Source organism: Ochotona princeps, chromosome X, assembly GCF_030435755.1.
Source record: "Ochotona princeps isolate mOchPri1 chromosome X, mOchPri1.hap1, whole genome shotgun sequence".
NCBI lineage: Eukaryota > Metazoa > Chordata > Mammalia > Lagomorpha > Ochotonidae > Ochotona > Ochotona princeps.
The window spans coordinates 80,113,936-80,134,197 of record NC_080865.1 but is presented as its reverse complement, the minus strand read 5'-3'; the positions used below and the strand labels follow the sequence as shown (position 1 = coordinate 80,134,197).

Sequence of the window (20,262 nt, the reverse complement as noted above, 5' to 3'; positions counted from 1 at the left end):
GGTTTTTCCTAAACCTCATTTGTAAATTAACATTTAAACAATTTATTTTTTAGAAAAACACTAACTAGTTGGAAAGCTGATCACAGATCATTGTTGACCTTATTTCGTGGCTTCTCATTTATGGAAATGTACAGTGATGGTGTAATAGAGACTACAATATCCAGATGTAGGGATACAATGCAATATGCATCCCAGGTTCCAAATCAAAGATGGACTCCCAATGAAATTGTTGGAAATGTGTAGACAATGGGATGCTGGACTGTCTGACACTGTACCAGCAATGTTGGGGCACACTTAAATAACAGACAGATGGAATCATGACTCCTTATGAAGGACTATACTATTGTGGCAAGGTGTGGAAAATCTGTTGGGGGGTGGGATTTTGGGGGTGGAAACTCTAGTCTCTACTGAATTGTACCATAAAATTCAAAAATTCAAAATAAAAATTAAGCAAAATAACAAAAAATTGAAAACCAATTCCTTCCCTCATCTTAACTCAGGAAATTTCCAGTGGAATCTTTTCCAACAGGAGTGCCCTTGAAGAAACAAGGAAACTTGCCCCCTCTCCTTACCTCATCTTTGTCACAGTCCTCATCGATCTCAAATACATGATTAGGAATCTTTTCTGGTCTCAGAGATTTGCTGAAAATGCAAGAAAACTGCTTTTGACATTGAACAGAATAGACCCAAACCAAACAAACGAAAGCAAGATAAGAAGACTTCTTTGTTTCACTAACAAGAAAATGCCAACAAGACAAGAAAAAGTCAGGGGCTGGGCCATGGCTTCTGCCTCTGGTGCTGGCATCCCACATGGGTGCTGGCTCATGTCCTGGCTGCTCCACTTCCCATCCAGCTCCCTGCTTGTGGCCTGGGAAAGCAGTTAAGGATGACTCAAGTCTTTGGGACCCTGCATCCATGTGGGAAACCCAGAAGAAGCTCCTGCTTTGGTTCAGCTCAGCTCTGGCTACTGTGGCCATTTGAAGAATGAACAAGTGGATGGAAGATCTCTGTCACTCTGTCTCTCCTCTCTGTGTAACTCTGTCTTTCAAAAAAATATATAATGAATCTTTATTTAAAAAAAGAAAAGAAAAACCTCAATCTCCCCTGTGACAAAACTTTTGTAGATACGGGTTCTCACATGTGCAGCCAGCAACAAAAACAAAATAAACGGACTTACTGACATGTATGTCAGTGCTGCAGGAACAGAACCTTATCTTGAACAAAAGGAGATTTATTTGAAAAGCAGAGTCACTTACACAGAAACACATCTTCCATCCCAATTCACTCCCCAAATGACTGCATTGGCAAGGGCTGGGCTAAGCTAAAGGCAGAAACTCCATCTGGGTTTCCCATGTGGATGGCAGGAGACCAAGTAGTTGGGCTACCCTCTGCTGCTTTCCCAGGCACATTAGCAGGAAGCTAGATCGGAACCAAAGCTTAAGTATTCAAATGGCAGTCCCCTATGGGATGGAGGCATCAGCAGCTTCAGTTATGGTACCACAACACTGACCCCAAGAATCTTATCTTTCCAGAGGGAGGCCCTTGGCACAGTGGTTACTTGCTGCTTGGGATATTTGTGTCCCTTATCTGAGTGCCTGGGTTTGAGTCCCAGCTCCTCTACTTCTGATCCAGCTTGACGTTGATGTGCACCCTAGGAGAAGCTGATGATGGTTCAAACACTTGGGTCCCTGCTATCTACATTGGAGGATGGGAGACTCAGATTGAGCTCTGGACTCTTGACTTCAGCCTGGCCATTTGAGGAGTAAATCAGTGCATGAGAGACATCTATCTCTCTGCCTTTCCAACAAAAATATAAATAAAAAGTTAACATATTATAAAAAAGAATACAATATAATTGTGGTTTTTAACAGTTGTTTGCTCTGTGACCTTGGACTGGTGATTTTAGGACTTAGATTTCTTTTTGGGTGCCAGTTTGTGTCCCAGCTGCTCCACCCCTGATCCAGCTCCATGCTAATGGCCTAGAAAAAGCAGTGGAGGATGGCCCAAATGCCTGGGCCCCTTTACCCACAAGGGAGATCTGGAAGAAGCTCCTGGCTCTTGGCTTCCTCCGGTCGATGTGGCCATTTGGGGAGTGAAACAACAAATGTAAGATCTGTCTCTCCTTCTCATATTCTCTACCTCTGTGTTTCAAATCAAAATAAATCTTTAAAAAAAAAGAATACTACTACATTATGTTTTCCAAAACATTTCACATATGATACTCTATGCAGTTAATAGTATTAAGGAGGAGAAAAAAAAAAAAAGAAAAAGAAAATTAGTGACTGATGCAAGGTCATCCAGCTAGTTAAGTGGCATAACAAAGACTTGAACCTTGGCAGTCTGGCTCATGCTACTCCTTCAGATCAACTAAGAAAGATGTGCTATCTTCACACAATGTCTAATAACACCAAACTGAGCCAAATAGCTTCTAGGTTTTTCTTTCCACTACCCTCACTGGAAAATGTGCACTGCATTATCTAAACGGAGAGTACACATTGTCATTGATACTATGTATCAATACCAAAAAAAAAAAGAGCTTATCTATACTGAAAATTGTATCAATGAGCAATATTCAAACATAATCAGTTAACCAAAATACTACATTTACTAAATGTGCTGGTTACGTCAAGTCTTGATTTATCATAACTTCTGAATTTGATATTTCCCCAAGTGGCTTTAAAATAGCGGTAAGAAGTTTAACAGTTCCACTTTTAAGCACTTCTCTTGAATTCTAAACTTACCATGGCAACATTCTAAAGTCTCCAGAGAAGTCTTCATACTTGTAGTTTACCACATGCCAATCTGTGCTATAGGTTTTAATACACTAAAAGAAAATAGGAATGTTTAATTTCAAATATAGAAAAATGCACACTTATCCACTTTTTAAGTCTGGTAACATGCTTACGGCTATAAGAAAACATTGAAGAAGTATGGTAGTGGGTCTTCCTTTAGGAATAAACTGTATAAATCCAAACTCCTACTGAACACTCAAACCTCAAGTCTACAGAGTTCTCAAATCCAAAGGATGTCAAGAATACATGCTGCCAAGAAATAATTAAAAATTTTAGACAGATGTATTTACAAGTGAATTACTATATGAAGATATAAAAATATTCTAAATCTATGATGTTCTTCTGTGACCTTTGACCTTCTTACCTCTTTGACAAATAAACTCTGGGCCTTCTTTTCAGCATCTTCTGGCACAGTAGACTGTACTGTTCTGCGTTGGCGACCTATCACTGAAATCTAGGAAACAAAGAACATTTTGACCGTGAGAGGTGGCCTGGAAAACACCATTGGTTCCTTTGAAGAAGTGCTTGTGAACTTACAGATATATCTTCCATTGGAAACATCAGCAGGTCTCGGAGAGGGTCACTGTAAATCTGAGTTTTTCTTTGGGTGACAACATTCTCATAGTCCAGGGGCTCAACAACTTTGGCCTTTTCCTTTACGAGAGAAAACAAAAATAAAGCTATTATAGGGAAACTCGCAAAAGCTATTTCACAAAAAAATTGTTTCTTGCTTACTAAAACACAGTAAAATGAGACACTTTCACAAGAGAAGTATCTTGCAGTAACAAGAATCACGCACCAAGCACATATACACACAGAGAGACTAACCCTTACTAAAGACCCAGAGATTTTGGTAGGAAACTCCAACCATCTTTTGCTACATCTATCATGTTTTCAATGACCCAAGTGAAAGGAATTTGTACTTTCCAGGTCTGACATTAGGAGTAGTGATTAATATCTTGAGAAGTTGAACAAACAAAGCCCTATCTTCTAAAATAAGCTTCAGACACTGAAAAACACGGGAAAGTCTTGCTTTTGCTGCCAACTACCATACCAATATGACTCCAATAACAGTTTCCTAATTCCAACATGTCAAGTTAGCATGTACTAACTTCTCATTCTCTGCACAATAATCTTACACGTACCTGCATCAAAGTAATGTGAAAAACAAACAAGAAAAATACCAGAAAATCCTCCTTGTGGTGTCAAGTTAATAAGGCAGCTGTCAAGTTAAAATAGAAAAGCTTATATCAAAATGAATCACTTGTTTTTATGTAAACACAGTATATGCCTTCTAAAAAGGAAACTTCCAGCTCTCCATGTGTTTGGAAGGTGACAGATGCATGCTATAGAAAGTAAGGATACACTTTGCATTTACAGAAAAAGTGCTCAGTGGCTTCACTCCTATTTGCTTTGCCAGAAAGATTGGGTCCTCAAAGTTTCCTTCACAAAGTATCTAAGCCTGAGATCTGGACTTCAGCTCTGTAAGGAAAAAGGAGTAGGGACTGAAATCTTAAATCTTCTACTTTCCTTCTAGGAAGCTTCAGCTTTAACTCTGCTAACATCAGACAAGGGATACCTGACTGTTGGAATCAGGATGATTGAATAGAGAGTGCCCAGTGCTCCGCAACCCATCCCTTACCCAACACTTGTCCTTAGTCTCACTATTCTAAATGCTCCTAGCACACTCAAAAAGGGTCTTTTGGGTTTTCAGTGTATCCTTTCTGTAGGCCTGCATGCTGTCTAGACTGCAAAGTGCTGTTGGGTTAACTCCAGGAACTCAAAATAAATGGGGTAGGTACTTCATGAACATTCAAATGATGGCTGTATATTTTTATACAGTACTGTAGCACTGGGAAAGTAAAAGGCAAAGGCATTTATGCAATCTGGAGAGAAGCAAGCATATGTTTCGGTCTTTTCTTCTGAGGAGTGACAGGAAAACCGTCAACCTAAATTTGGAACCTACTCAGTTTTCACCACAGGGAAAGCAAAACAAAACAAAAACGATCTGTCTTTGGAAGTTCTCATTCACTGAGCCTTAAACACTCTTGAAATGCATTGCTAGTAAAAGTATCTCTTCATCAATGCATTTAGAGATCACTTTGCAGCCTGAAGAAAACATGTTTCTATAAAAGGGTACTTGAAAAAGTTGTGGGGCCCAGCACAATGTCTAAATCCTCACCTTACAAGCATCAGAATCCTTTAAGGGCAGCAATTCATGTCCCAGCTACTCTATTTCATATCTAGCTCCCTGCTTGTGACTTGGAAAAACAGTAGGGGATGGCCCAAAGTCTTGGGACCCTACACCTACGTGGGAGAACAAGAATAAGCTCCTGGCTCCTGGCTTCAGATTGGCTCAGCTCTGGCTGTTTCGGCCATTTGGGAAGTGAACCAGTGGATGGAAGATCTTTCTCTCCTTCTCTTTGTAAATTTTAACTGTCTTTCAATAAAATTAAATTAATTTTTTTTCTTTTAAGAGTAGTTTGTGGAAAATGGAATTAAGATACAAACTTACTTTGGTATAAACAATTGTGAAATTCATACCTACTTAATTCATACATGCATTTTTATAACATGTATTTCCATGAACTTTAAAAAGGGCCCCCTCATACATTCTACCCGATTCTTACCAAAAACCTGCCAAGCAAGCAAAGAAAATATTACCATCTCAACCTTACAAATGAAAACACTGAATTGAAAGTTTAAGTTCTTCTGTCTACAGTAGCAGCAGGATCAGGATGCAATTCCAGCAAATCCTGGTCCTTTTTCTTTTTTCTTTTTTTTTTTTTTAATGATCTTTTCCAAACACAGGTACAACTTTCATGACTTTAAAGAAGATTTATTTGGGACCCAGTGTGGCAGCCTAGCAGCTCAAGTCCTGGCCTTGCACATGCCAGGATCCCATATGGGCGCCAGTTCTAATCCCGGAAACACCGCTTCCCATCTAGCTCCCTGCTTGTACCCTGGGAAATCAGTTGAGGACTGCCCAAAGCCTTGGGACCCGGCACCTGCGTGGGAGACCCAGAGGAAGCTCCTGACTCCTGGCTTCAGATCGGTGCAGCTCCGGCTGTTAGGGCCAATTAGTGAGTGAATCTGCGGATGGAAGATCTTCCTCTCTGTATATCTGACTTTCCAATAAAAAAAAAATAAATCTTTAAAAAAAAAAAGAATATTTATTTGAAAAGCAGAGTGATGAGTGGTGTTACAGAGAGTGGGGGGGGGGGGTGAGGCATAAAGAAAGAGAGAATTTCTATACACAAATTCACTCCCTAAATGGCTACAACAGTCAAGTCTTGGCCAGACCAAAGCCAAAAGCCAGGAACTCCATCTTGGGTTCCTGCATGGTGCTAGTAGCCTTCTACATGCTCTGCTGCCTTCCCATGTGGATTGTCAGGAAGCTGGATCAGAAGCAGAGATCTGGGATCCTAATCCCTTGACTTGGAAAGAGACCATCTTAACCGGTGGTTAAATTTGTTGTGCCACAGCACTGGCCCGATGCTTACAACTTTTGCCAAACCTTTTATACCAACATTTTCTTTCTGAATTTTTCTTCAAATATCTTCATTGTTGAAATGCATTCATTGAAAAAAATCTTTCTATCACCCTAGAAAGGAGAATAAATCAGTACTTTCCTAATCCCTAAAAAAAAATAATAAAAATTTAAATGTGAATGTGTGTCACATCCTTTAGGAGACAGTACACAGCACATGCTGACTCAGTCTACAGAGGACCAAATATCAACAGACTTCCTTGTTAAAATCCTGCAACTTGGTAAAATGCACACAATTCAACATACTGAGAGAACACATTTATTGCTAGCATGGGAGAAAGGACAGAGATCAAAACAAGCAGCTCATCAGTACACACTCAGTTCCACTATGCCACTTGGTCCAGAGAAGAAACCATGGATACAGACAGTAACAGCCTCATAACCTGGATGCTACACTTCTGTGGTGCTTCCTGGGCACGTATTAGATAAACTTATTGATGTTTCATCATCTCACCTATTTCTGTATAAATCTAAAACCATTCCTGCAATCTTAAAACAAATACAACCAATCAGATGTTCAGAAGTGCAGTTGACTTTGTGAGCCTATGCATGCTATCATTAAAAACTTGGGCATGAGAATCAAAATGGCAGTATAGGGTAAGGACATGTTTATACAGATGGCGAAACATTAACCAGTGTGAAGCAGAGCGGTCACATTCGAGGAAACAGGAGAGGCCAGAACAATAGCAGAGGGGTACCTGGAGACTGACAGACATGGGAAAGCAGCAGACACAATGGTATGGTGCTGCAGTGACCAATACCCCAGCCGCATTCAACAAGCAGTGATGTGAATTGCAATGGCAGCCAAAACCCCATCAGCAACAAGGTGGAAAGGGGCATTCACCCAGTGCTCAGGAGGTGAACTGAGACAAAGAACTGCCCATCATACTGGTTTGTTTCATTTGATCAGGAGCAGAGACAGAGCTGCAGGTCCCAGATGGGCAATGCGGAAACAAGGTGGATTTCACAGCCCAGTCCACCGCCTAGAGCTGAATTGGGCGCCATTTTGTTTTAGGAGGCAAAGGCTATGCGACAGGACTGACCACGCACTGAGCTAGGAATGAACTCATTTTTGGCTCAGCAAACTGCAACAATGTGGTATCTTACAGGTTCCACCAAAGAAAGGTCTGGGTAGCCCTCAGACCTGATGGCCAGCAGATCAAGAACTCTAGTAGTGGCACATCAGGTGCCATTTCTTACAGTGTGTCAAAAGATTTTAAGACTGCAGGGACAACAGTGAGCTGTGCATGCACTAAGATCGGCAAGAACTCACTGAGCTCCATGCATTGCACTAGTCCCACATGGAAAATAATACAGATTTTGGCATCGTATGGGTCAAAATAGGTCCATTTAGCCCTCAGACCTAATGGCCAACAGGTTTCGGCAAGATCATTACCACCAACAACCTAGGGATACAGGACACCTAGTGTCTCACTAATCCTGAGACCTGCTCCAACCGGAAGTGGGAGAAAGGTTGTACAGACAATGGTGCAGCCTCAGCATGGTATCACAGGAGGTGGAGATTGGTGAGCCAGGAGCTGTGGCTGTGAAAACCACGGTGGAAATTTAACATAAGAACCCAGACCTGGAACTCACTGGAGGGAGTGGCACAAGTGACTGCAAACAAAGAGCTGTGTACCAACAGCAATAAGTGAAATTGAACTGTAGACCTGTGGATGACACAGCTTAGAAATCTGCCCCAAGGAGAAGAATCTGATAACCAGAAGTACAATGACCAAGAGCAAAAGAAGAGACAGAGGCACAATGAATATTACTGAAGACTCCCCTGCAAAGGTGCAAAAGCCTTTGCCAACCTCAGAGTCAACTGAGGAAGACATTAAGAAAATGGGGGATACAGAATTCAAAACTTGTTATAAAACTTCTTATCAACAAGAAGCACGTAAAGCAAGCTTTCAAAGAATTCAAGAAATATGTCACACAGGGAATAGCAGCAATAAATCAAATGAAATCTGATATATCAGAAATGAAGAACACAGTAGTGCAAATTAAAAATACAGTAGAGTCTCCAAAATAGAATGGAGGCAGAAGAAAGAATCTCAAAATTAGAAGATGTTTCCTGTCACCAGGGGGAAACAAACAAAAAGCTGGAAGCAGAGCTGGATCAAGCAAAAAAAAAAAAAAAGTATTCAAGAATTGAAAAACACTATTAAAAGACCAAATATAAGAGTTAACAGGAGTCCCAGAAGGTGCAAAAGAGACTGGGATTAGAGGTCTATTCAATGAAACAATAAAGGAAAATTTGCCTAGAGAAAGAACTGGGAAACAACATCCAGGAGGGGCACAGAACTCCCAACAGGTTTGATCAAAAGCAATCTTCACCATGACACATGATCATCAAGCTCTGTTCAATAGAACATAAGGAAAAGATCCTTAAATGTGCATGTGAAAAAAATCACTTGACATATAAAGGAATCCAACTAAACTCACAGGAGACCTCTCACAGGAAACTCTACAGGCAAGAAGAGAATGGAGGGACATATTCCAGATTCTAAAAGCAAGAAATTGTCAGCCCAGGATATCATATCCAGCAAAGCTTTCCCTTGTCTTTGAAAATGAAATAAAATTCTTCCACAGTCAAGAAAAATTAAAAGAATATGCCTCTTCCAAACCTGCCCTACAAATGATACTTCAGGATGTTCTCTTGACAGAGAAGAGGAATAGGAACCACCAAAACCAAAGGCAAATGGGAAGAACATCCCAGTAAAATAACAACACAAAACTAAACCAATGAACAACCCAGTACTAAAGCGAGAGGACCAAATTACCACCCATTGATATTAACCCTGCATGTAACTGGTTAAATTCATCAAAGATATAGATATAGTCATAGATAAGTAGATTGTATTAAAAAACCAAAGCCCATCTGTTTGTGGCCTACAGGAGACATCTCACCAACAAAAATCAGCAGAAACTAAATCTCATGATTTTGATATTTTTTGTTCCATTTCTTCAAAAGACTTTTTTCCTCATTAAATTCTTCACTAATTCATTGATCATACAGTAGCATCATTTTCTTCAAGAAGGTTGTTGATTTTCTTCTTCATTTCTTCAGCAACACATTCGTCATTCAGTAGCACATTATTTAACTTCATGGTGTTGTTAATTTCTTTTTTCTTCCTGTTGGTGGCTTTATTTTGTGGCTTTTCATTTAAGGGGATGTACAGTAACTGTGTAATGGAGACTATCATATCCAGATGTGAAGAAACAATGCAGTATGCATCTTCCAGACCAAAGATGGACTTCCAATGAAACTATTTACTGTATCTTGACAATAGGATGCTGGACCGTTTGCCATTGTCCATGTCCGCAATGATGGACATATGATTGCTTATGAAGGACTATACAATAGTAATAATATAGGAGAACTCAGTGAGGGGGGAGAAAATTGGGGAGGGAATAAGGGGAATCCCAGGGCCTATGGAACTGTATCATAAAATGATAATAATAATAATAATAAAGAAGTAAAATTTTTTAAAACTTGGACATATGATTTTTTACATTTCATTACAAATGTACTAGTCATCATGTAATATTTCTTAGTGAACAAAGTGAAAATGAGCCCTAGGCTGCTTCTGTTTAGATAGCACACTAAAGGTCATTAGTTAACCAGTAAATCTTTTACTTCACAAACAAGACAGCCTTAAGAATTCTAAAAATGTCTTTTCCACTGAGTCTAAAGTGAACACTGGCTTCATAGAATTACTCCTTTGCCACAATGCCAGCAGGACCAGCAGCAGGCAGAAATCTTAGCAGTGGACACAGGACTAATTCTAAAACATTCCTGGCACCACCACATCACCACCTCCCCATGAATTCTTGGGTGAGAAGAACATGGCAACAACAAGGCTTAAGAAACAAAGATTTAGGCTCAAAGGTCATATATATTTTCATGTTGACAAATACAAGGCGTAGGAAGAAGCATGCTCACAAATTGGTGCATCTCCTTCCCATGGTTCTTCCACCTCCCTCATGGGGACTTCTCCAAGCCTCCTAGCCTTTTGTTCCAGATGTCTCTTACAGAGTTACAGTGTCTCCTCTAGAGACTTGTCTTAAAATAACTCCCTACACTCAACATGGCCACCAAGGGCACAGGCAATTTCCGGTAGCACAGAAAACAAAGGGAGCTCCCTGAACCACACATTGACTGGGTCCCGACTAGGGTCCAGACTCTGTGCTAGCAGCTGGCAATGTAGACATGAAAAGAACCACCCTGTGCCCTATGGAAGTTCACAGTCTAGTGGGAAAGGTAGTAGAATCTGAGGCAATTGAACTTATTACAGACAGCTGTTAACGAACAGCCCCCGTTGGCTCTGGTCTATCATACAATCTGCTAGCCACATCTTTCTTTTTTTTTTTTTTTTTTTGCTTAAATTATGTCTATTGTTGTCATTAAAAAGTAGAAATCACAGGAAGAATGCTACCAAGACAACTGAAATGTTTACATATCCTTAACAGATTCCTTAACAGATTAAGACTACTTCTATTACTAACTGCTGAAGTTTTTATTTTGTAGGTTTTATTTTTTTTCTTCTTCTTTTTTTTTTATTATTATTGCCACATCTTTCAACAAAGCAACTGCACAATGGTCAGTGCACGTGGACAGGATTGTATCGATTTCCATTCATATCAATCAAAAGGATTTTACAATGTGGGTACAACTCATGTGTACACTCGGATCTTTTCGTCCTGTCTTCTACTTTTAGTCATAAACCCTGTAAAACTAGACTCTTGAGAGTAGTGTTTGAAGATGAGGCATAGCAAATGTTACTCTGAGTGACAGAAATGAGAAAAGCTATCATTGTGTGCTAGAGATTTTAAAAGGGGGACACTCCACAGTACAATAAGGAACCATAACCATGAGGATCTTTTTCCTTATGTTCAATACAGAACCTTTGTTATGACCCTGTCTTCTAAACATGACTACCTTCTACCACTTCCTCTCTTGCCCTCTTCCTCGGCAGGAACTCCAATTACTGAAGGAGCTTGGATTTACTATAATACAACGATGAGAATGCCAAGGGGAGACTGGGCCATCTTTTCAATCAGTACAATCCAACTTGGCAAAATAGATGTGAACATATTTTTGTAAAGATTGTTTTTAGGGCAAATCTTGGCATAAGAATCCAAACACAAATGGCATCAGAGAGAACAGATCTTATACTAAATAGATCATGCTTTTCATGAGCTGTTTGGGTCACACTTATTTTTCAGCCCTGCCATGACTTAGTTACTCTTTTGATTACCCCTCCCTTCTCATTTAAGGCCCTTTTTGCTTAACCATTTACTGTGATATTTAGTCATACATATTTTCCATGATCTTTTGGAAGACTGCTTTGTCTTTCAAAGGATTTCAAGGGAGACTCTTTTATTGTTCCCACTTTAAAGATGAGAAAATTGAGCGGTAGTCCAACAATATAGCACATTAATCCTCTGCCTGCAGCACTGGTATCCCAAACAGGTATCAGTTGGAGTCCCAGCTCTTCCACTTCTTAACCAGTTTCCACCTTATGATCTGGGAAGGTAGTAAGTAGAGGATGGCCCAAGAGTTTGGGCACTTGCACTCATGAAGAAAACCTGAAAGAGGTTCCTGGCTCCTAACTTCAGACCTGCCCAGCACTGGCCGTTGTGACTATGTGGGGAATGAACTAGTAGATGACAAATTCATATTTTCTTTCTCTCTCTCTCTTTCTCACTCCCTCCATCTCTGTATCTGACTTACAAGTAAAATAAACTTTTTTAAAGATGAAGAAATTGAGCCTTTAGGCAGGTGCAGACTCAAAACAATTTTTTTGATGGGTTTCAGGAACTGCTCCTAGTAACAGTTTACATGAATCTACAGTACTAAAGTTAACAAACACAAAATATTTCCCTATCCTCACTCCTACCATATTTTTCCCCTGGATGGAGTTTGCATTTTAGAATTTTCTGAGGTTTACTCAAGAATTATGCTATTATTTTTTTTTAATATTTATTCATTTTATTACAGCCAGATATACACAGAGGAGGAGAGACAGAGAGGAAGATCTTCCATCCGACGTTTCACTCCCCAAGTGAGCCGCAACGCGCCGGTGCTGCGCTGATCTGAAGCCGGGAACCTGGAACCTCCTCCAGGTCTCCCACGCGGGTGCAGGGTCCCAAAACTTTGGGCCATCCTCAACTGCTTTCCCAGGCCACAAGCAGGGAGCTGGATGAGAAGTGGAGCTGCTGGGATTAGAACCGGTGCCCATATGGGATCCCAGGGCTTTCAAGGCTAGGACTTTAGCCGCTAGGCCACGCCGCCGGGCCCTATGCTATTATTTTTACCAAATGAGGTCATGGGATGACATAGAGCATGACAAGCTTAGAGAACTTGTAAATGCAACTGGATAAGGAGTTTTACATTTCTAAACTGTTGCTTCCAATTTAGCAGGTGCCATCAATGAGCAGGGATTAGCACCTTAGGTTTTTCACTTGGGGGAAAAGAATTGGCAGATTCAGCTTCAAGTGCAGAAGAATCAAGTTACACAAAACAATAGTAAGGTATTGTCAAGGGACCATGTCTAATTCATGTCAATACCCTCTACAAAATCCCTGGTAGAGAGCATGAGAACTACAAAGCCAGAAGGTTTTGTGGTTCAGAGGAGGTGCAGCTGAGTAATACAAGGGACTGATCTTACACAAGTGCATTCCAAGTCAAAATGGCGGCGCACAGTGGAAAGGGCAAGTCATTAATGATTTCACAATTTTCAGTTCTGCATTTACACTTAGGGACAACTTGATGTTCTAAGAACCAGCAAAATAAGATTTCAAAGGTCTTTTAATCTAGAAAAATATGAGAAAAAAGAGAAACCTATTTTTTCTCTTTAGTCTACTTAGCTACAGATAAAAGTTGAGAATGATTTTTTAAAAATAAATTGACAAGACTTTAGCCATGTTGTGTGATTCATTCATACTGTTAGCAAATGCTGTTCATCAAAGCCAATTCAGATATTATGTGAATCTAGATTATCTACAAATGAATAAACACAATTTTGATGAATCTTCTATCAAAAATGTCATTTAGCCAAAATTACTTTATTCAATGTGCTGACAGGAGTGAAAACTGATTTGAATTCCAGTCCTCTTGGCTTTTTGTGTTCACTGTATGCTGATTGGCATTTAGATCACTCAAACATAAGACAAAAACAGATAAAAAGAGCTTGAATACATTCAAAGCATTGAAAATTAACTTTAAAAATTATAACAGGAAAAGAATTATGATGGGGTAGGCATTTGACATGATGTTTAAGACATGGCTTTGGGTGCTCACATTCCGTATCAGAGTTCTGGATTCAAGTCCTGAATCCACTTGCAGTTCTTGCTTCCTGCCAATGTGTACCCTAGGAGGCACCAGATGATGGCTCAAACATGTGGGTCCGTAACACTCATTTGGGAAATCAGAATTGGGTTCTGAGTATGCAGATTTGCTTGGCCCAAACCCAGCTGTTACAGGCATTTGGGGAGTGAAGTAGCAGAATGGAGAGCTCACTCTTTTTCTCTTACAAGTAAACTTAAGTAAACAGTTCTTAAATAAATACAAAGGGATATTGTTTTGTTCAGCACACAAAGAAAAAAAGAGTACCTCAGTTATACATAATGAAGACAATCTAATGAATCAGGGAATTTCACAATTTCACATGGACACACAATTACTGTCAACAATTCATTCATGCAAAAAGAAACCAGATTGTACCCATTATGTGACTATCAACTAACCTACAATCTGCCATGAATCTTTGTAACACACACACACACATTTTACATTCTCAAGCAGAAAAATGAAATATATGAAAATAAATGAAATGCACAAGTGTTCTACAGGTCTGTGGTTTTTGCCAGCTAAATCACTTTCATGCAATGAAAATTTGCATGCTTAAATGTCTTATTCATATCATTTGAACATAGCAGCTACAAAACTCAAAAATCTATAAAGCACCCACCCATCATTTCCCACATTGGGCCAAACCACTGGTCTACCAATCCTGTTAACTTGCTTCTGATAATGGAATAAATAAAATTGATGGACCCTATTGTGAAAATCAATCCTGATGGGGTAAAATGCATCCTTCTACAAATATTTTCATTTCCCATACCCAGTCATATGGGTTCTACCCACTAATTGAAATTATCTCTCTCTTTTGTAAGCCCACCAACATCTGAAGTGTATACTGCTACACAAGATGAGATATCCTAAAAGCTGTGTCAGCAGATGTAATTAAGCTCAGAGCCTAGTATCCTAAGCCTGAATTCTTTTCCCAACTGTGGTTCGCCCAGAAACTTGCATCTCACTTTCTTATCCACATTTTACAGCTCTGTGGGCTGCCTTGGCAGTACAGCTCCCACAGTTTACTCTCTATATGCTTAGGTAGAATGTTAAATGAGACCAGTATCCCTAAGGTAACCAGCTCTGAGCTATTCAGTTTTTGAAACACATCTTCCTCTAAAACATACAAGCTTGATCTACCTACAACTTCCATTTTTTTTTTCATTGAATAAATTTCCATCCCTAGGACAACTACCTATCACCAGATATCATTTTTAAAAATTCTTAGTATTTGGAGCCTGCACTATGGAATAAAAGGTAAAGCTGCTGCCTGCTACAAAAGGCTCTTTGAACATCTTACATAAATAATCTTGAAATGACAAGACTCTTAAAAATTGATTGGAGTGGTGGTTTCACAGATCTGAGAATATACCAAAAAAAACTGAAATATACACTGGAAATTGGTACAGCATATGCTTGTGAATTAGATATAAATAAAACAGCTAAGAAAAACAAAAACAGGAAACAAAATTATTATTCACACCAAGAAAAAAAAAAACACAAACAAACCAAACTCCGATACTTACTGCAAACTGCAAGATGATTTCCCAGTAAAGAAATATTATTAGATTGATTAGGTTTGAGGGTCAGGAACTTGGAGCAGCAATTAAGATAATGCCTGGGGCTTTTGCAAGCAGTATTGTAGTGCCTGGTTCTAGGCTTGGCTCTGCTTCCTCCTCCAGCTTCCTGCTAATACACATCCTGAGGAGGCAGCAGATGATGACTCCTGGTTTCAACCTGGCCTAGCACCACTTGATACAGAAGTAAACTAACAATGACAGTTCTCTCCCTGTCTCTCTGTCTTTCAAATATTTAAATTTAAAAAGAAAGAGGGACTTTTCTCTTTGTCTCTCCTTCTCTCAATAAATCTGATCTACTTTTCCAACAAAAAATTGAAAAATCTTTATAAAGCAAAACAAAAAGGACCTTGCATTATGGCAAGCATCGGAATCCCGTATGGGAACTCTTTCTAATCTTGGCTGCTCCACTTCCCATCCAGCTCCCTGCTTGTGGCCTGGGAAAGCAGTCGAGGATGGCACAAAGCCTTGGGAGCCTGCACCTGTGTGGAAGACCTGGAAAAATGTTCCTAGCTTCTGGCTTCAGATCAGCTCAGCTTCAGCCACTGCAGCTGTTTAGGGAGTAAGCCAGCAGATGGAAGATCTTTCTCTCTTTGTCTCTCCTTCATTCTGTAAATCTGATCTGTCTCTCCAATAAAAATTTAAAAATCGGTTTTTTTTTTTTTTAATGGTTAGGTTTCAGCATCTGAGGATGCTGCACTTAGGGTAGCCACAGATTTCACTGCTCAGGCTGCTAAAAGTGTAAGGCTTGGTGCTGTTATTCCCTGAGCATATATTAATAACAGAAATGGGGAGGGGTTGGTGTGGAGGCATTGCAAGTTGATCATCCTAATCATCCACCTACAGTGTGGATACTCCATATGGATACCGACTGGTGTCCCAGCTGTGCCACTCCCAATCCAGCTAACTGCTTATGACCTTGGAAGGCAGCAGAGGATGGCCCAAGTCCTTGAGACCCTGGACCCACACGGGAGAATTAAAAGAAGCTCCTGATTCCTGGCTTTTGGACTAACCAAGCTCCAGCCATTTTGACCCTCTAAGAAGTGAACCAGTGGAAGGAAGATCTCTGTATTTCTGTCTCTCCTTCTCTCTCTGTAACATTTGCTTTCTACATAAAAATAAATCTAAAAAAGAAAGGGGCCCAGCATGGTAGCCTAGTGGCTAAAGTCCTCACCTTGCACATGCTGGGATCCCATGCAGGGTCCTGACTACTCCACTTTCCATCCAGCTCCCTGCCTGTGACCTAGGAAGGCAGTAGATGATGGCCCAAGGCCTTGGGACTCTGCACCCATGTGGGAGACCGAGAGAAGGCTCCTGGTTTTGGATCAGCTCAGCTCTGGGCCATTGCGACCACTTGGGGAGTGAGACAGCAGATGGAAGATCTTTCTCTCTGAATCTCCTCTCTGTATATCTGCAATTCCAATAAAAATAATACATCTTTAAAAACATATTAAAGAAATGTGAAACACATGACTTAGTTCTACACATTCACTCAACATCAAATCATGGGCGAGACAACAAGCAACAGAACTACAAAAACAAAGATGGTCTACATGGGGCTCTGCCTTTAACAAACTCACGGACCAGAAGCAGAGAGACAGCATCCTACCCAGAGAGCTACGATGCAGCAAACACCAGAACAGGGAATTCCAAGTGCTACATAGATGCAGACAGTGGGATGCTCAAGCCCACTGGTTTAGGAGGTTTTGAGAAAAATTGCATCTGAGCTGAGCATTGAAGGGGATATGAGAAAAATATCCATGGCTGGCCAAGCGATTAAAGGCATTTCAAGCAAAGGAGAGAGCCCAAGGGACAGCATGGAGGAATGAATGCAAAGGTTCTGTGAGCCAAGGGATATACAACATAGGGAGAAATGGCATAGCGGGAACTAAGCTGGAATGGCACGTTTGTGGACAGCACTGCATACCAAGGCGAGGAGTTTGGAGGATTTTCTATTGTAAGTGCTGGGGAGCCAACAGAGGTTTTTAAGTGATGGAATGACATGAGCAGATGTTTTGCTCATATTTATGCGCTGGAAGCCAGAAGGTCAACACTAATGGAAAGTAATCCATAAAATGACAGCATAGGCTGAAAATCTGCCCCATTGTCTATATTTTCCGAAAGCAATACAGTGAATTATGGAAAACTACTCAGCAGAGTGCACACAAAACTGTTGAGGAACAGAACGTTAGAGCACTGGCTATGTGAACAGCCTGTCTTTCTAAAAGGAAAACACGCCGGCATCATCTGATTCCTCCTGAGACAGAGAAGAATCTGAACTCTTCACTTGGATCAGCTGCTGATCTGCGCTCCATTTGTTTGCAACACTATTTCAACAACTAATTTAATCCAAAATGGTTCAACTTTTAAAGAGACAGAAGTTGGATTCCAGTATTCCTTTGCTTAAATCTCATGCATCACTCATCAGAGGCTGCAGAATAAAGCACGGAACTGGTTAGCAAGGCTTTGAAGACGCCTTTGATCTGGCTTCCACTTCTAGCCAAAACAGTCCATACCCTTCAGTTACAGTGTGCAGCTTCCCTAATGGGCCATGTAATTTCACCTTTGCTGCTCCTGACTCTTCTGATTCTCCCTCAGGCTCCCTTCTCACCTCAAGACCCCACACAGCTGCCTGCCTATACAGGTACAAGTGGTCACTCTCCTATCCAGTGCTACCCAGCTTCTCACATCTTTGCTTCCTTCCCATCCTGGCCTATATCAGAGACAATCAGAGACAGTGTGAAGTCTGAATTCATGGGCAATGTGTTTTTCAAATTATTGATTTATTTACTTGAGAAAGAAAGAGGGGGGAAAACTCTCATCCACTGGTTCAATCTCCAAATGCCCAGGATGATCAGTGTTGGGTCAGACTGAAGCCAGAAGTCAGGAATTCAATCCAGGTTTCACATGTGACTGCCAGAGACCCAGTGACCTGAGCCATCACCAGTTCTTCTCAGAGGCTGCATATCACAGCAGGAAGATGCAAGCAGAAATCAGAGACAAAAATGGAACCCAGGCACTGCAACATGGACCATGGGTGTCAATCATTAGGCTAAATGTCCTTGCCTAGCACTATCTTTCTAACCCTCAGAATTCACACTGGTTCTGCCACTTAAAAGCTTTCTAAGATGACTATAACCTCGAAAATACTCACTGAAATACATCTATTGGGATAATTATTCAAAGGTGCCCTACTGTTGAATACTTTCTAAGTACACACCAACATGCACTCATTTATCCTTTGATAACTTCCTAATGCCATGCATGATGTTTTTCTAGAACAAAATATCCCTACAGGAACACATATTCAGTGTCAAGAGGCAGAAAATAAGGTCGATTGAACACTCAATCTAAGAGAAAAATGATACATGAAGCCAAACTTCTTTCATATTGGTAACTGTGTTCTCCTTGCCAAACTTCTTCTCTCCTCACTCCCTAGAACTCACATTGCGTATGAGTGCGGGATGAGCCAACAGGACCATTTCTTACCCTTTCACACCCCAAAGTTCTAAAAAAGTACACACAGGGTCACACCTGCCAGAAACTGAGATGGGCTCTTGTGGTGGAAGCTCTAGCATGCCCTGCCTCACAAACTCTTCCCCAGGCATCCCCATGCTACAATGTTAACCATGGGTCCCTGCAGAAGCTCCCATGAGACCTCAGACTAAGAGCAACCCAGCCTCCACACACAGCTATCTATAGCATTTGGCTGAACTCTTGTCCTAATAACACAACCATGTCATTCCGAGAGTCTCTTAAGACTTTTGTGCTAGTACATCCCCCAGCTAGCTTCACATGGCCCTTGCCATTCCCTCTCTGGGACGGTGGATCCCTACTCTGCTTTCATTTTCAGTTCAGCTGGGACTCCAAAGCTGACGGTGCTCTCGCTCCTGACTTGTCATTCTCATTCACTTCCACTGTCGCTCCCCAGCCCTTGCTCAAATCTCCCGGCCTCATTTGGCTCTGAAGCTGCTCAAATAGGCTTCCAGCCCCTGCTGCTGTGAGAGGAAAAAAAATCCCAACTGGGTGCCTGATCAGGGTCTTCACTCACACTCATGCAAGCCTGCAACTCAGCACTGCGCTCAGCCCTGCCCCCAGCAGCTCCTTGGGCAGCAGCCCAGAACAGAACATGGGAAGTGTCACCCATGGGGATACAGTTCTGTCTTCTGCCGGCTGTCCTGATTGATGTGCACAGCCTGTCACAAGGACTATGGTTTGAGTCGGATGCCCCCACAATGACGTCAACAGAGCACACAGAACTCAACATTGTTCCATATTTCTTTAGCAGCTGATCCCTTTTGGAGGCACCACTTCATCTACTTCCTAAAGCAGATCCTAATCCAAGGTTTTAAGTGAGTCTTGGATAGGCTAGCAGGAATCTGTGAAATTCTGATGAAATTATATGGAAATGCTACATGGCTACTTTTCCAAGAACAGGGCACAGAGCTCAAAACAATATGTGATACCTTCCCTCCTGTCTCCGCCCCCTCAAAAAAACACATTTAGGCTCTACTGCCTTATTAGCCGCACATAAACAGATTACTATATTCTTATATAGCATTTATTGGTTTTGTGTAAATATAAAAGCAATATATGTTCACTGCAGAATGTGTCATTAAAATTTATACTAAACTGGCCCAGTGGTATGGCCTAGCAGCTAAAGTCCTCACCCTGAACATGCCAGGATCCCAGATGGGTGCCGGTTCTAATCTCGGCAGCTCCACTTCCCGTCCAGCTCCCTGTCTGTGGCCTGGGAAAGCAGTCGAGGATGGTCCAAAGCCTTGGGACCCTGCACCTGCGTGAGAGACCTGGAAGGAGGTTCCTGACTCCTGGCTTCAGATTGGCGCAGCACCGGCTGTTGTGGTCACTTGAGGAGTGAATCATCGGACGGAAGATTTTCCTCTCTGTCTCTCCTCCTCTTTGTATATCTGACTTTCTAAAAATAAATAAAAATAAATAAATCTTTTAAAAAATTATACT

The 20,262-nt window shown here is 41.0% G+C and overlaps 1 protein-coding gene across 2 annotated transcripts in view; it reads right to left on the bottom strand.

Annotated features, from left to right (window-relative positions):
* DOCK11 (dedicator of cytokinesis 11) overlaps positions 1 to 20,262 on the bottom strand; it is a 235,980-nt gene that overhangs the window by 185,628 nt on the left and 30,090 nt on the right. For both annotated transcript variants that reach the window (XM_058659209.1, XM_004587632.4), the window contains exons 2-5: positions 3,330 to 3,446; positions 3,157 to 3,246; positions 2,742 to 2,824; positions 573 to 642 (exon numbers count right to left, since the gene is read on the bottom strand). In XM_058659209.1, coding sequence (XP_058515192.1) covers positions 573 to 642; positions 2,742 to 2,824; positions 3,157 to 3,246; positions 3,330 to 3,446 — 360 coding nt within the window. The remainder of the gene's footprint in view (positions 1 to 572; positions 643 to 2,741; positions 2,825 to 3,156; positions 3,247 to 3,329; positions 3,447 to 20,262) is intronic.